The sequence below is a fragment of the Lithobates pipiens genome, unplaced genomic scaffold, assembly GCF_037356315.1.
Source record: "Lithobates pipiens isolate NorthernLeopardFrog02 unplaced genomic scaffold, aLitPip1_a1.2 Scaffold_1, whole genome shotgun sequence".
NCBI classification, from domain to species: Eukaryota; Metazoa; Chordata; class Amphibia; order Anura; family Ranidae; genus Lithobates; species Lithobates pipiens.
The window spans coordinates 227,521,858-227,538,906 of NW_027507685.1; the positions used below are offsets into that span (position 1 = coordinate 227,521,858).

Below are 17,049 nucleotides of genomic sequence, written 5' to 3' on the forward strand. Positions count from 1 at the left end.
AAACCTTAGGAGTTTCAATGTGTATGCAATCAGGCAGGCCCTTCTACCACATGGTTTTGGTAAATCCAAAGGAAAAACCCAGCAAACACTCTGATAGTGTGTACAGGCTTAAGTTTACCTCTATACAAAGATTTACTCTTCAAGAGTATTTTATAATAAATTGTACCTTCACTTTAAAAATAAATAACTAAATAACCACCTCTCTAAGTTAGCTGCAAAAATTGCCAGGATTTTAGTAAACTCCAGCAATTTTACTTGGCGGAACCCCATTTCTGCATTAGTGAGCCTGACACAAAGTGGTTGATTTATTAAAAACAAAAAGGCTGTGCACTTTACAAGGGAATTTTCTCTTAAGCTGTGGTGACTTCCATTATCCAATAATGTGAAAGCAAAAATACAGTTTTTTTTTTTTTCTTTGCACATGATTGGGTAGTTTTTACAAAGCAAATTTCACCACATTCCCTAAGCTAAGTGAACATTTTGACTTTAATAATTTGACCTCATTGATTGTAGTCACTTCCTGCTGAGTGCCAGGGCATTTCTGCTATAATTTTTAATTAGTATCATATTTGTAATATGACAACCCGCAAGCTAAGCTATGTACAGGAAACAGGAGGTGTTCTGTACACAGTGGAATTGTTTTACTAATAAAATAGACAGTTCCCTTGGAAAAATGAAAGTTTACTAAATGAATGTTCCCTGAGCTTAGCAAATAAGGTGAACATTTGTTAGATCACCTAATCATGTGCATGAAACATCCTGTTTTTTTTAAATTACCTTGCGTATGATTGGGTATTCAAAGTAAACTTGGCTTTGCTGTATTTAGTGGCTCATTGAACATCCACTTTCCTTATTTAATCAACTCACTCCAGTGATGACATAGATTCCATAATTCCCAAACTGTTCCGAATTTTATTTTTGATAGCATAAAGGGGAATGGGATATAACCCCAACTTTTTTTTGCCATTTGTGGCACATCGGTGAACTTTCTTTTTACTTCCTATAGCCACAACTCGAAGTGATAGGAAATGAGGGCCAGCAGAACAGCATTGCCTTTGGAAAGTTTCCCCTGAATTCCTGTTCTAACGACCACTCAAAATGTTTTAGCCCTTGTACACACGGTCGGACATTCCGATCGACAATGTCCGATAGGACTGTGTTGTCAGATAATCCGACAGTGTGTGGGCTCCATCGGACTGTTTCCATCGGAGTATCCGACGGACCAAGTTTTCCAGCTGGGCTATAAAATTTTCCGACAACATGATCCGATCGGACTTTGTCCGATCATGTGTAGAGAATTCCGATTGGACAAAGTGCCACGCATGCTCAGATCAAATTCCTAGACCAAAGCTATTGGCTACTAGCCTGAACGTAGTCCCATCCTAAAGAAATAACGTCATCACGTTAAGTACAATCGGATTTTCTGACAACTTTGTCCGACTGTGTGTATGCAACAGTTTCGGACAAAAGCCGTCGGACAAAATTCGAAGGATTTGGTTGTCAGAATGTCCGACCGTGTGTACTAACAAGTGGCTAACAAGGGAGAAGCTGCGATAAAAAAGTGAGACCTAAAACAAAATAGTCATCATACAATGCGGAGTGACCAATGTAGATAAATTAATTAAAAATTTGATAAATAAATACAAGTGTTAATGGATATGACAAAAAGTACGTAGTGCAAAATAAAATCCACAGTGATAATTGTTTATGTAAAAACTTTCAAACAGAAGAAGCACCAGTGAGTTTCACAATAAAGTGTACCGCCACCTTAAGAAATTCATGCTTACAAGAATATAAGCCAAGCAAACAGATGGCTTCAGCCCAGCCTGGGCATTGAAGTACAAGAAGATGTAAAAACAATGAAGTCCTTGCAGGCTTAAAATCCCAGATAAGCTTTAACTCCAAAAGCATATTAACCCAGAAAAAGATATATAGTATACCATAGTGTAATATTGTCAAGTTTATAAACAAACAAAACGCCACATCATTGCACTTACAATGTGAATTAAATGTGGGACGTGGAAAAATAAAAATCACCCAGTGATGTATAAATAATGAATCCAAGTGCACCAACACCACATAGAGGGCCTCCTTACCAAACAATAAGCCCAGAAATGCAGATATTCCCACAATTGGATAACTCCTCAACCAGATATACAGGCAACGCAAATGGCGATAAGTCCAGATTTCCAGCAGTGACAGTCTCCCTATCTCCCGTACAATTGATAAGTGTCAACCCTCTGTGACTCGCTCAGATGAGTCTTGCAAGTCTCAGAATGTTTGATTTTCCTTCAATCCCAGTGATAACGATCCCCAGAGCAAATGAAGATGATGAATCACTCGATTAACACATATACCTTAGCAATAAAAAACCTAAAAAATGTTGTAATCCCTCTCCACTCTATCCAAAGCTAAAAACAAAATGTTGCATTTATACTTCAACTACCACTTTTATTATACTACACTAAACCTTTCAACCAGTCTCTATAATATTGTATTTCTTTTTTTTCTTTTATTTTTTTTTAAAAATGGAAGTAAACTCCCCTATCGTTTTCAGTCAAGGAAGCTGCCATCTTTGCCTCTGTTTAATCTTCAACTGCTATGGTGCTGCACATGTGATTCGTTATGACACCAGCCATTGGATGGTTTGATAGTTTGGCTGAGAGCACAGCCAATGTGCAGTTAGCATTCCCGGCATGCCTTCATTTTTTAAACTGTTTAAATCGATGGCTTTACTTCCACTTTAAGTTATTACAAAGCAAAAGAAATGGTGACAAACACTTGTGTGTTTTACCCAAAATGTTGTGAGCATTTATTTGTAATGGTTATACTTGATATGTGGTTGGTATGCCCTCTGCCTATATTTGTTTAGCTAGCATGTGTTTTTCTTTCACATCTCAGAAAGTTGGGTGATACGGGTAAGGATATCTACAGTACACAGGTGCTTGCAGTTTTTTCTGAAATCCTTTTAAGGCCTCATTCTGTTTCTAGGGGGGTTTGGCATTTCTTTTCTGCCTATAAACTTCCCTGCATGTCAGCACATGTGTCCATGCACACATACGTGTTTGAAGGAGTTTAGAGGCAGAAAATCCCAGCGCAGTTAGTGTGCCCAGGAACAGAAAAAACACTTGACATGCCGAAGTGCATCTAAAGGCACCTAAGCACTAGGCACATTTAGCTCTTGAGCATTCATTGATTTCAATGGCTAAAATAAATTATTATTCTGGCCAATGAAATTAATTGCAGAGCAAGCTCTTGACGCGCCAAAATGCATTACATGAGTTTACAAGTGTCAGACGTTTTTTTTTCTGCCAAAACTCTGCTGCCAAATGGAAAGGAGTCTAGGAGAGTTGGCAAAACATCCAGTGTGCATGAGGCCTAAAGGGTCCAACATACCTAAAAGGGGTTCAGCTTTTCTTATTACAAATTTGTGACTGATCTGGTGATTATATAGAAGGCAGTCCCTCCCAATTAAAATCCAAGTATACAACAAGCTACTGCTCACCTGTGTCACGTATCCATGTCTGCAAGTGTGGTGCAACGGAAAGCTCCAACACATGTAAATGAATGAATATAGCCGGCACCCACTGTAGCTCTTGCCATACTTTTATTTACTTGAGGGAATACAACATACAGTCCTCCAGCCTCACACGTATCGACCCTCAGTAGGTTCTAATCATAGCCATGATAGCCATAGCTATAATTAAAGTGGAAGTAAACCCATGGATTTAAACAGTTAAAAAAAAGGCATGCCGAGAATGCTAACTGCACATTGGCTGTGCTCTCAGCCAAACTATCAAACCATCCAATGGCTGGTGTCATAACGAATCACATGTGCAGCACCATAGCAGTTGAAGATTAAACAGAGGCAAAGATGGCAGCTTCCTTGGCTGAAAACGATAGGGGAGTTTACTTCCACTTTAAGATCCACTCAGCCCCAAGAGCTAAAGCAGGTGGCGGTTATATTCATTCTGTCTCTCGAACTTGGCGGTGACTTTTAGAATGCAGTATCACACCCAGAGCCCTGTAGATCAGGGGCCTTCAAACTTTCTAAGCAAAGGGCTAGTTCACTGTGCTTCAGACTTTAGGGGGGCTGGACTGTGGCCATTGGGACTGGAAAATGTCCCGGCATCAATGGGAGTAAACAATGCCCCATCTTTGGTTTCAGTGTGTGGAATTGTGCCCCCTTTGTTGGCGTCATTGGGCCCCATTGTTGGTGTCATTGGTAGAAATTGTGCCCCATCATTAGTGTCAGAATGAAGAACCTTTTTTGGTGGCAGTAGATGAAATAGTGCCCTAAGGGCCGGATAAAATCAAGCAAAGGGCCGCATCCAGCGCCCAGGCTGCTGTCTGGAGACCACTGCTGTAAATCATTACTAAACTGTACATTTCAGTATATAATGTTAAATTTAAAATAAATACATAATGAATTAACTTTCTTGCAGAAGACACAAGAACTCTTGTTTCTGGAGAACCTAAGTTTAACCATCATGCACACTTGGACTACCAGAATCTGAACATCAGCAGCAATCCTCATACAGTTCTGCACTCCTCTTGTTATAAATCAGGTAAAAATGAAATAGTATTGGAATTGTTTATAGGTCTGCATTTCTAATTCCTCAACCTACTCTACTCACATTGAGTATATTTCAACAGATATCAATAGATCATAAAATAAGTTTTACAGCACAAAAAAGAAACCCCTCCTAATCGTATTTAAAAGAAAATTATATCTTTCCTCTTCAACACATAAATCTATAATATGCAAAACATACTGTATGTTTGAAACATACTATATATTCATAAAATCCTATACAAAACTTAATATACTAATAGAAATACAGTAAATATTTATATTAATATGAGCCAACTATAAAAAAATATAAGTTACATAATAAAATGTGATCAATACAAAGAACAATCAAAAACATTTTCTATCTTGAATGTCCAGCATGCTTTGCAAACTCTGTGTCATGGATACCCCCTGTATTAATAATAATTTTATAGAAGCAAGTTTAACTCCCACTTTTTAAATAAAATCAGAACACATTTCTACCCTGGTCTGTTACATATATTGCAAGAATTTAACTTCTTTAACCACTTGCCACCCAGGCCAATTCTGACATTTCTCTACATGTAAAAATCATAATTTCTTTGCTAGAAAATTACATAGAACCCCCAAACATTATATATGGTGTTTTTTTTTTTACCAAAGACCCTAGAGAATACAATGGCAGTCGTTGCAACTTTTTATCTCGCATGGTATTTGCGCAGTAATTTTCCAAACGCGTTTTTGGGGAAAAAAATGGGTTTGTGCTTTAAAAAAAGAACAGTAAAGTTAGCCCAATTATTTTGCATAATGTGAAATATGAAGTTATGCTGAGTAAGTAGATACCTAACATGTCATGCTTCAAAATTGCACATGCTCATGGAATGGCGCCAAACTTCGGTAGTTAAAAATCCCCATAGGCGACGCTTTAATTTTTTTTACTGGGTACATGTTAGAATTATTGCTCTCACTCTAACGTTCGTGGCGATACCTCACATGTGTGATTCTAACAACGTTTTCATTTGTGGGCGGGATTTGCGTATGCATTCGGTTCTGCGCACGAGCACACAGGGGACAGGGGCACTTTAATTTTTTTATTATTGTTAATTTTACTTTTTTTTCTTCTTTTTTTTAGTTTGACACTTTAAAAAAAAAAAAATTGTTTTGATCACTTTTATTCCTATTACAAGGAATCTAAACATCCCTTGTGATAGGAATATGGCATGATCGGTCCTCTTTACAGTGAGATATGGGTTCAATAAGACCCCACATTTCACCTCTAGTCTGCGAAGCCTAAAATCCCCCCAAGAAAAAATGATCTCAACTTCCCAGCCATGGAGGCGCCATTTGTTTGAATGTAGCGGCCGGGCGTGATGTCATAACATCGCGCCCGGCCTCCAAAAAACTCTATGGTAAACATCCATGGCCGACGGTTCCTGTCTCCGACTCACTGATGGAAACGGTGAGTCGGTAGAAGCACCGGAAGGTGGCAGAAGAGGTGGGCGTCCCCTCTCGCCGCCTAGTAAGAACGATCAAGCAATGGAACAGCCGCTATGATCATTCTCATGGTGTAGGGAATCGCCGGATGAAAAAGCAGATATCTGAATGATGCCTGTAGCTGCAGACATCATTCAGATATACCCGCACAAAGTCAAGGATGTCATATGACGGCCAGCAGGCGGGAAGTGGACAGACATGAAATGTTTTGAGGATCTTCTGTACACAGCAAGGATATAGCAGGTTACACGGTAATAACAGTTTAATTTTTCATCTGTTTAACAACAAAAAAAACAGCAGAACACTGATCTTCTCAATGAATGGCTGTGCAGGTGGGGCATGTCAGGACAAGTCTGATAATAGTAGGAGAGCAGGCTGAGCTCCCAGCACAGCTAGAGAACTGATTGTGCTGTGCTCTCCCGCTTAGTGTAATCAGTTTTTAATAGGAAAGCAGAGGGACTGGCAGAAATATCAGTCTTTTCACGCAAATGAAGTAATACAAAGAATACGATACTTTTTTATACAATACAGGACACAGCATGGAACATATCAGGAATCCATACATCCCAACTTTCTGAGATGGGAACGTGGGACACTTATTAGCAAAAGTATGTAGGCATAGGACACACCCCTTGCCACGCCCCCTTAAGGGAATATTATACAAAACCTTATTAGTTAAAACCAGAAATACTTTGTATAGCACTACTATTCCTTAATAATGGCTTTTAACATTTTCAAACGCATGAATTTAGAAATTGGAAGAAAGGTTTATCACTGTGAAACACTTTTTGAAAGATAAAAAATGAATTTTATATACAAATATATAGATACGACCAAAATGAGGGACAGATGAGAAGGGAAAGAGGGACATTGTTCCAAATCAGGGACAGTTGGGATCTATGGGGATCTCAAATGTTGGGTTTACATGTTTTTTAAGGCTCAACTGCCTATTTTTACTGCTCCCTGACCACAAATGTAAACAATCACTTACTGCGTGTTCAGAATATATTCTGGGCACATGTTCACTTTAAGGGAGCAAGTTTAAGTGATTGTGAAATCTATCCAATCTATGATAAACCTTCTGATATTTTCAATCGACAATGGGGAATTTCTTCTTTTTATATTACAACTCTGGGACTAATCAGGTGACTTACTGTAGTACATCATGTAAGTAGTAAAATAAGATTCTCTAGCTTAGTTGGCAAAGCATTTTCTTATCTTTAGAGCCCTGTAGGTCTTTATTGAGCAATGAATTGGAGATGCAGAATTAGAATTTCTAAATGTTTTTTATTTCTTTAGGTTTGAACTTCCCAAACACCGTAACAAGCACCATTATTCCTAACCCACCTTGGTTTAATAATGAAGCAATACATGAGGATCACCAATATGTGAATGCCAACAGAGATTCTAAGAAATGTCCATGTTCCACTAAAACTAAAGCAGGTAATAAAATAATTTAATAAAAGGGACTTCTGCAGAAAACGGTAGAAAATATTCCCTTTAGTTCAATCAAGCTGGTCAATACAGAAAACCTAATTATTAACTGTTTATAATATTAATATTAAAAATAGTCATTTTTGCTGCACACAGTCATGTTAAAATGTAAGTGCATACCAAGGAAATTGTTGACTTTTTCAATATGTTTGACCAGTAAAATATCCTTAATCAAACTGTGCCATAGATACAGGTGGTAACAAACACAAATGTGCTTTTTTAATCATTTAACAAAAATATCAATAGATGTAATGATGTACTATTGAAGTAATACCGTAGCTGGTATTGCTCTCCTTAGCAGACAGGGGGAGGTTGATTTACTAAAGGAAAAGTGACTGTGCAGTTGCACTCTGCAAGAGCAGTTGCTCCAGAGCTTAGTAAATGAGGAGAAGCTCTGCTGACTTCCATCATCCAATCATATGCAAGCAAAAATTCAGTTTTTAAAAAAAGTCCTTGCACGTGTAGCGGCGGGCTCCTGAAGAGCACGCCCTATGTGTTTTTCAAAATTTAACTTTACCTAAACTACAGTTTGATTTGGGTCTATTTGCCTAAATTTGACTTCTGTGTCAGTCTGACTGGGATGTGAGATGTTCAGTCTGACCACGGGGAGCACTGTCTCTGGTGGCAGTCGTGGAACTATGGTCTGGTTGGGCGTTTAATTTACTCTCTCTCGGAGCCAGGTCAGGGGGAGTGGCCCTCTCACTCTGTCCTCTAAGAGAGGGTATTTAAGATGCGCACATCACGGGGTTTAGGATTCCGGTCCACTATGCTGTGCTGATTACATGGTCCTGGTCCTCCTGACCAGCCCCCAGGAAGGCTATGGCCTGGGGTGCGGATCCACCCGACTTTAATGCCTCGGGGCTTGCTAGCCCAAGACAAGGGAACTGAGGAAGGATTCCAAGGTGTATGGGTGCTGTCTCCGGTTCGGGAGAGACCCACTGAACTTCGAGCATTCCAGGGGAGGACTCTTTAGAAGAACACCACCTACGGGTTGGTTTTCTTAACAAGAGCCTGGAAGGGCTGAAGTAATTGAGAGAATTCGGTCTTGTGAATATCACCAAGCAGGCTGAAAGATCCAGGTATCCTACAAGTGTTCTACAGCTTTGTTTCCCCACGTGTTCTGCAACAACGTCGGTGATAAAGACTTTGTTCCTGAGTAAACACCTGGTTGGCTGCTAGGCCTTGTGAGAGAGGGACTGTCCAATCTGAGTGATCATCCAGCTGTGAATGGCTATTTTCTGGATGCAGTCAAAATAAGCAAGTTCTCCAACGTTTTTTGACTTTGACATTGAGAGTACCTGAACTTTCCTTTCCAACCCTCTGATGCCAAGTTGAAAGACTGTTCAATGGTTTGAGTTTTTGCAAATAAAATCCATTCAAGTGGATCTATTGTCAGTCTCAAGTTAATGTGCCATCTACCACGTGACATCCTCTAGATGTGAAACAAGGAGAACGAAAGGTAACGTTAAGCCCAAAAATAACCAGCAGCTCCTTGGGGGGGTTAGTGCTACACACGTGATTGGGTATTCTTTGCAAAGTTAAGCTTTACCTCATTTACTAAGCTCTGGAGCAACTGCACTTGCAGAGTGCAGTCTAGTTGCTTTTAGTAAATCAACCCAACAGTATCTTCCTCTTGCCATTTGTTATAACTTTCCACCAGTCTGAGACATCAACTCAATTTTTTATAATTCTTCCATGAAAAATTCCTTGCAAGATGACTGTAAAGCCATCTGATCAAGTTTACGTGATGCATTAGCTATACATTAGGTATACATTTATTGATAAATTAATAAATGCAGCATTAACATTATAACGTATTCTTACAGGTAACTGGGCTGCACCAGGATTCAACGCTGTCTGCATTGTTCTGTTATTAACGCCATCAGCTGCAGCATACCCTGTTTCACGTAAGGTCATTTTTATATAACTGAGATTGCAATCAAATGTGTTAATTTTATTTACTAGTGATCTTGTTCATACTCATTTACATGGGAGGAAAATACATTCTTTGTATATGTGGAATCCCCCTTTTCGCTGGCATTTTTGCTGGCATGGTTTCCATTTCATGAAAGAAACATGGAGGCTTCCACTGCTGACTTTTTATGCTATTCTCCTGGCTTCATTGTTGATCCTAGGTCTTTACTACTGGAACAAGTCTTCAGTTAAAGAGGAGTTCCCCTAAAAAAAAAAAAAATTAAAAATCAGCAGCTACAAATACTGGCAGCTGCTGACTTTTAATAATCGGACACTTACCTGTCCCAGGGTCCAGCGATGCGGGGGAACGTAGCCCCGCTTGTTCTCCCCTCCGCACGGTGGTGCCGCTGTCCTATCACATAGTGTCCCCCATAGGATAGTGTGCATGCGCAGTACACAGGACACACAGATTACGAATATATCCGAAGATGAACGGCGCTTGCGCCGTGAGTCCAGGTTCTAGCCCCACCATCCAAGTGGACATAGAGTTAGAATAAAAAGAGCCGAGCGCAGCGAGGCCGTGCCCGAAGCGTGGCGAGCGAAGGGGCACCCGCAAGGGGCCAACTAATATTTGCCGTCCTATGTCCACTTGGATGGTGGGGCTAGCACCTCGACTCACGGCGCAGGCGCTGTTCATCTTCGGAGATTTTCCGAATCTCCTTCTGCTCCGTACTGTGCAAGAGCTGCGCCTGCACAGTACACAGCGGACACTATCCGATGGACGGACGATGTATGGCAGAATACCGGCATTCTAACTGTGGGAACCCGATTGTGGCTCCACGCGCCGTGATTGGCAGACCTGTCACGTGTCCCAGATGACTGACAGGAGGGAGGGGAAGAGCTGAGCCCTTCCTGCGCCGAGGGGAAGTGATGTCAAGAGCCCAGGCACTGAAAGAGGCAGACTACAAGGGACCCCCTAGCAACAGGCAGAGGTGAGTTAGAAAAAAAAATCCAGGTATTTTGGTGAATTTTTTTTTTTTTAATGTGCAATACCACTTTCAGTTCTGGCTTACAGCACAATTCCAGACTATGCCACCCAGTCACCCCCACCCTTCCCCAGAGGCCCCTTAGGTATTTGTTTAATGGTAGTGATAACAGGAACTCAGGAAGTGTGAGGGCAGAAAGTGAAATCCAGATAAGTGCAGTGCTAAATGAGAATATCCCTAGAGGGAAATTAGGTGCATTAATGTAAACAATACTGAATAAGTGCAATATACAAATTTTCCAAAGTGTCCTTAAATAAATGAAACAATATAATTAATATAATTAATAATAAAGCGCAATGTGCAGATTTTTCATATAATATCCTTATGTAAATCAAACACAAGTGAAAATATTATGCCAGTCCATTATATATTATATAAATGAACACAAAAACAAATGAATATATTCAGCCGGGCAGCGCCAATTAACAGGCAATGTTACGCTGTCATTAGTGTATTTAAAAACAGTCTCTGTAAAGCAATAATAATGAAAAGATAAAAGTCTGCAGAAAGATTAATCAGACTTCATCTCAAAGGTGTATTGTAGTCTAAAAAGCAAGTGAGTGTTTAGTTGAATCCTCAATAGATTATTTTCACCGTCACCAACACCAGTAAGTGATCAGGGGTAAAAAATCCCCTCTGAATTTGACTCTTACCAGACACCGCTAGGCAATCAGCTTCAAACACTGGATCTTAAGATCAATCCTACTAATCCTGTTGTTGCTGGGGGGGCGGGATGGCCACTTATATACTCATTCATATAAAAAGAGAAAAAACTACATAGCGTAATCCCATATTAACTGAATTTATTAAAAATATCCCACCCTTGTAGGACATACACTTTCAATGTTATAATTAAGCAAGCATTTGACATAGACAGTCATGTTAATGGGGATCGTAGCGTTTTCTTACCCGCTACAAATCGGCCTTACAGCTCACCTTAATCACAGAGATCCCCAATAGACATGCTCACATTTACTGCTGGTTGTTGTACGGCCCCACCCTGTGAAATAGACAGAGAAATAAACAGCTATTGAAGAAAGGCAGTAGATTTTTTTACCCATTCCTCAGTTTATCCAAAACTTGGTTGGGGTTCCAGTTATTTAGCACTTGTGTCTTTTGTGTTTGCTTTCATCTCCCCTTCATTTCACTTTTTTTTCCTCTTTTCTTTTAGAAGATCACCGAGTGGAAATTAAGATGCTTCGAGATTCAGACAACCTAAATTGTACCATTAACATAGACAACAAGTATTTTCTATGCTATGGTCATTGTGATCAAAACCTAATACACCATCAACACATTTCTGATGACACTGTTGAGAAGTTGCTGGGAAAAGTTTGCAAGCAGAATGAGAAAGCCATGGAAATGAACCAGATCTCCTTAGGGAAAAAGCACAGCCTTAGCTCAGGTTAGTAATGAAATATACTTAGTGAATTGGTAAGCTAAAACTGTAAATACAGCCTGTGGCTGATGCAAAATAACCACATACTGTTCTAAAAACAAAAGGGTGACAGCTGGGGAGGTGGGCACAGCTGTGGAGGGGAGGAGGACAGTTGGGAAGGAACACTGGGGAGGTGGAGAAGGCAGGCATGAGGACAGCAGCTGAGGTGGAGGAGGCGGGCACAAGGAAAGCTGGGGTGGTGGAGGAGGCAGGCACGAGGACAGATGGGGAGGTGGAGGAGGCAGGCACAAGGAAAGCTGGGGTGGTGGAGGAGGCAGGCATGAAGACAGCTGGTGAGGTGGAGGAGGCGGGCACAAGGACAGCTGGTGAGGTGCAGGAGGCGGGCACGAGGACAGATGGGGAGGTGGAGGAGGCGGGCACAAGGAAAGCTGGGGTGGTAGAGGAGGCAGGCATGAAGACAGCTGGTGAGGTGGAGGAGGTGGGCACAAGGACAGCTGGTGAGGTGGAGGAGGCGGGCACGAGGACAGCTGGTAAAGTGCAGGAGGCAGGCACGAGGACAGCTGGGGAGGTGGAGGAGGCCGGCACGAGGACAGCTGGTGAGGTGCAGGAGGCAGGCACGAGGACAGCTGGGGAGGTGGAGGAGGCCGGCATGAGGACAGCTGGTGAGGTTGAGGAGGCAGGCACGAAGACAACTGGGGAAGTGGAGGAGGCGGGCACCAGGAAAGATAGGGAGGTGGAGGAGGCGGGCACCATGCCCCAATCTCCAGACGTAGGAGAAATTGCGCTCTCACCCCATTGTAGTCACCCAGGCCCTAGGCAAGGCTACCCGGGGCGGGAAGTGTTATTCTTGTATGGGGCGAAAAAATAGTCAAGCATTGGCCCTGAATATAACCTGTTTCTGGTTCCTTATTCTGTAGAGAATTTTTCTCATGTGGGTTTATGTTGCTCTGTATATTTCAAGTGATAATATACATACCTCCCAACTTTTTTGAGATGGGAACAAAGTATCTAGACATAGGACACACCCCCTACCACGCCCCTTTAAATGGGAATTATTCCCAAAAAATTATTAAACCCACAAGTGTTTTTTTACCACTACTATATCTTTATACTAGCTTTTGAAATTACAAATGCAGCAATTTAGAATGTGGATGAAAGGTTTAGCACTGGGAAACACTTTTTGAAAGATAAAAATAGCATTTTATATACAACTATATAGATCAGACCAAAATGAGGGACAAATGAGGAGGAAAGAGGGACTGTGTTTCAAATCAGGAACAGTTTGGAGCTATGGATATATAAGGAGATGGCAAAGTTGAAGTGATTGTAAAGAGTCAAATTTTTTTTTTTTTTTTTTTTTTTAAATAACAAGCAAGTTATACTTCTATTTATAGTTATTCCATAGTTATACTTATCCGCTCTCTGTTCCCCTCATAGCAAGCCGTCCGGGCGGTGGTTGTAGGGTTCTGTGGGCACGGCCTTATCAGAATCTGGAAGCCACTTTTAACAAGGGGGTCCCCATATCCCGCCCCCTCCCACCATATGAATGAGTATGTGGTACATTGTACTCCTACCCATTCACCAAAAAAAAAAAAAAAAGTGTCATGCACCGGTAGGTAATGTCACCTGGTGGCTCCACCCCTTACCTATTTAACCTCCCTGGCGGTATGATTATTTCGGATTTTAGGTGCTGAAAGCGGTACAATTATTTTGCATGAAAATTTGGTGTTTTATAGTAGTCCTGTAATTCTTAGCAATAACTCACTTAAATCTGTCCCAACCAGAGTCTAGCAGACATTCCGGGTATGATAAAGTTTGAAAAATGAAGTCATAAATTATAATATAATAAATAATTATAAATAATTGTACCAAATAATAATAAAAATTATTAAATAATGTAATCAAAACAAAAACACAGAAATTTGCTCAGTTGCAGAATTGTCACTGTCATTACTTTTCAGTATTTGATGACGGATCTCCCTACAGATCGCTATCGCTCAATTCTGCAAGTGATTACAATTTATTATTGCTGTTTTCTAGCTGGTCTAAAATCATTTTTGATGTAAAGGGACAGTTTTGGTTGCTATGGACAATCTCCAGTTTCCAGGCATAAATAACAGTTTTTATAATATAAAACTGCATGCAGGACACTGGGCAGACCACTAGGGACAAAGGGGATGTTAAATAATTACATACAGCAATGTAATCTGTAAGATTACCTTATACTGTATGTATACTGTGTGTTTCACTTTTTGAATTTGGCGCTGATCTCCGTCCCCGTGCGTTGCAAGGCTCACAGGGCACGGAGATCGGCGATGTGATGAATCAAGCGAGACACGGCTCATTCGTACAGCGGGGGGGACATCGCTGGATCCAAGGAAGAAGGTAAGTAAGCGTCCTGGATCCAGCGATGCGGTCCCGAGTCTGGCTCGGAGTTACTGCTTTTGGCATAAAAATTCCACCCCAAGCCAGACTCGGGAATACCGTCAGGGGGGTTAAGAACTGTCAAATGACTGAGCAGGCATTTGGCAAAGTGCAGAGAGTGCCAAATCTGGTGCAGCTGTGCATGGTAGACAATCAGCTTATAACTTCAGCTTGTTCAGTTAAGCTTTGACAAAATAGCCTGGAAGCTGATTCGTTTCTATGCACCAAATTTTGCACTCTCCAGTTTTAGTAAATCAACCCTATAGAGAGGCACGGAGCAATGCCAAAGGTATTCGGCGGAGGGCCGGCATGACAGGGGTTAATGGGGGCGGAGCCAGGCAAGGGGTGTATTGCGCGGGACTGGACAGATCAGAGTATGGGCAGGCTCAGGAAGCGGAAGGGGAGGGGCCAATCTGCATGAGGAGCTGTGAGGATAAGGAGCTTCCCACCCACCCGCCCTACGATTGGGAGAGATGGGGATGACGGTGGGGAGAGGGGGTCGGAATACTGGTTGGTGGTTGTTTGGCGGGGTGCAAGGTACTTGTGAAGGTCATATGGGCACCTAAAGGGCATGGTTTAGGGACCCGTCTGAGGGCGGCTCCCAGTTGGTATATGGGTACCTGCTAGTTGTCTCTGAGTCGGAGGCTTTAGCGACTTGAGGCCTGAGAAGTGGCTAGCAGGTACAGTTATGTGTTATGCCTATTGAACCTTGTGCCCCATGGTGGTGATAAAACGCAAAAGAGATATATAGATATATAGGTAAAAAGGTTATTACGTTATTTATGTTAATTATAAAAGTTATATTTTGGTTAATAAAAATAAGATTGGCTGTTGTGGCCAATTCAATCCACCCCGTGTTGTGTGATCATTGGAGGGTGGGATGGGCTATTGGTAACGGGTGCAGCCATAGTTAACACCATAGTCATGCCTTTACAAGGCAGCTGAAGACTTCTAGTCTATAAATGTATTCGATCTGAAAAAAAATGCAAATATGCCAATCGTTTTTTTTTTTTATATATTCATTTTGCATTGGTAAATTTCCCCACATGGCAGTGCCCAGCTTTTGGACAATAGCTTGAATAATCCCCCAAATTTGCCAACATTTTAAAACAGTATTCGCAGCACAGACCTTGTTTATTTCCTATCTTATTTCTCTTCTACAGGCACTCTCCAACTGATTTTTCTCTGGGAACGGTTTAATAATGCGATGAATGAGACCATCCAATGTTTATTCAATTACAAAAAGTTAACAGATGAAGAGATGACTGACTTGCCTATGAATTTTCCTTATTTTTTGAATTCTGATCCAAACAGTACTGAATATATGGAGAGGATGAAATATTATTTCAAGGAGCTCTGGGAGAGTAGCAGAGAGAAGATAATAGATGACCAACCAGGTGAGACTTCATTTAATCATCTGCAATATAAAAATGACATATATGATGAGGTCCTCCAATAGCAGTAACACAGCAGTGTCTGCTTTTCCCTGTACCATCATTTTATCCTGATAATCGTGCCAGGAGCTCCATTTATCCCTCTTTCTCTAACAAACCAAGTTATGCAGCAAAAGTGTGTCAGTAAAAGTGTGTCAGTAATGATCCGCCCCGTGATGATCCGCTTGCTCAGCGGGGATCGCTCCGTTGTCCCCGCTGAGCCGGCCCCGTCACACTGTGCCGGGACCGCCCTGTCAGCTCTCCGCTCTCCTCTATGGTGGATCGGATGAGCACGGACCGTCTGTCCGTGTTCATCCGATCCGCTCTGCAGATGGATAGAAAAATAGGATTTTCCTCCGTCTGCAGAATCGGACTGTTGCGGAGGCGGACGATATCGGGTGTCTGCGGATGTTCATCCGCAGACACCCGCTATCCCATAGGGGTGCATGTATGCCCGTATTTCATCCGCAAACGGATGGATGAACTACGGACATAATGTCCGCATGTGTGAAAGGGGCCTTAGAGCTAGTTAACACTTGTGGTTCCCTCTGAAGAGTGAGCCTACGGAGTTTCTTTTTTCAGAGGGTATTCTCAATGCCTGTTTTATCTCCTAAAACCCTCACCACTGTGTTGTAACCATGTACATTGCAGTGGCAGTTGCTGCGTGGCTCCATCCCCGTGACTGGTTCACAATTGGCGAATGGTACTGCCTGCTAAGTGCGTCAGGGCCAAGCATTTCATCCGCAGCATATGTGAACCCCATTCAATGCCTTTGTGACTTAAGGTGAAATGGTAAGTGGAGGTATTAAAAAAAGTGCCTAAACGGGTTGTTTTTACCTCCCCCCAACTGCAAGTGTAAATGAGGCCTTACAGTTACAGGAAGTCCCAGTTAAAGGGTATCAGAAGCTTTCAATTAACAAGAAGGGCGGCACTTACTACAGTGAATTTTAGCTGCCTGTAATTAACACAAGGAAGATGACCACCCTGCAGCATTGGGAGCTGGTGGTCGTGCTAGTAAAGCAGAATTAAACTTACACAAAATAATTGTATTAATTGGGCCATAACTTAATGGAGCTTTTAACCATATTGTCATAGTATGTACAGCATATAAATACATTATGGCATACATACTTAGGCAGTAATCTGCTCCAGCGCTGTCATCTTCTCCCAGCATTTCTTCTGGGTTCTGACTCTTTGGATGCTTGGTTGGCCAGGTGGCAAGTGCTTAAGCCCTCAGAGTTGTTAGTGTAACGCATTGAGCACAACAAAATCAACATTCCCCAGTAAACGATG

The 17,049-nt window shown here is 41.6% G+C and overlaps 1 protein-coding gene across 10 annotated transcripts in view; it reads left to right on the plus strand.

Annotated features, from left to right (window-relative positions):
• Positions 1-15,797, plus strand: part of LOC143983908 (uncharacterized) — a 65,610-nt gene extending 49,813 nt beyond the window's left edge. For all 10 annotated transcript variants that reach the window (XM_077484088.1, XM_077484056.1, XM_077484072.1 and 7 more), the window contains 5 exons: positions 4,446-4,568; positions 7,346-7,489; positions 9,367-9,447; positions 11,672-11,905; positions 15,487-15,797. In XM_077484088.1, coding sequence (XP_077340214.1) covers positions 4,446-4,568; positions 7,346-7,489; positions 9,367-9,447; positions 11,672-11,905; positions 15,487-15,782 — 878 coding nt within the window. In that variant the 3' untranslated portion in view covers positions 15,783-15,797. The remainder of the gene's footprint in view (positions 1-4,445; positions 4,569-7,345; positions 7,490-9,366; positions 9,448-11,671; positions 11,906-15,486) is intronic.
• Positions 15,798-17,049: the final 1,252 nt, after the last annotated feature.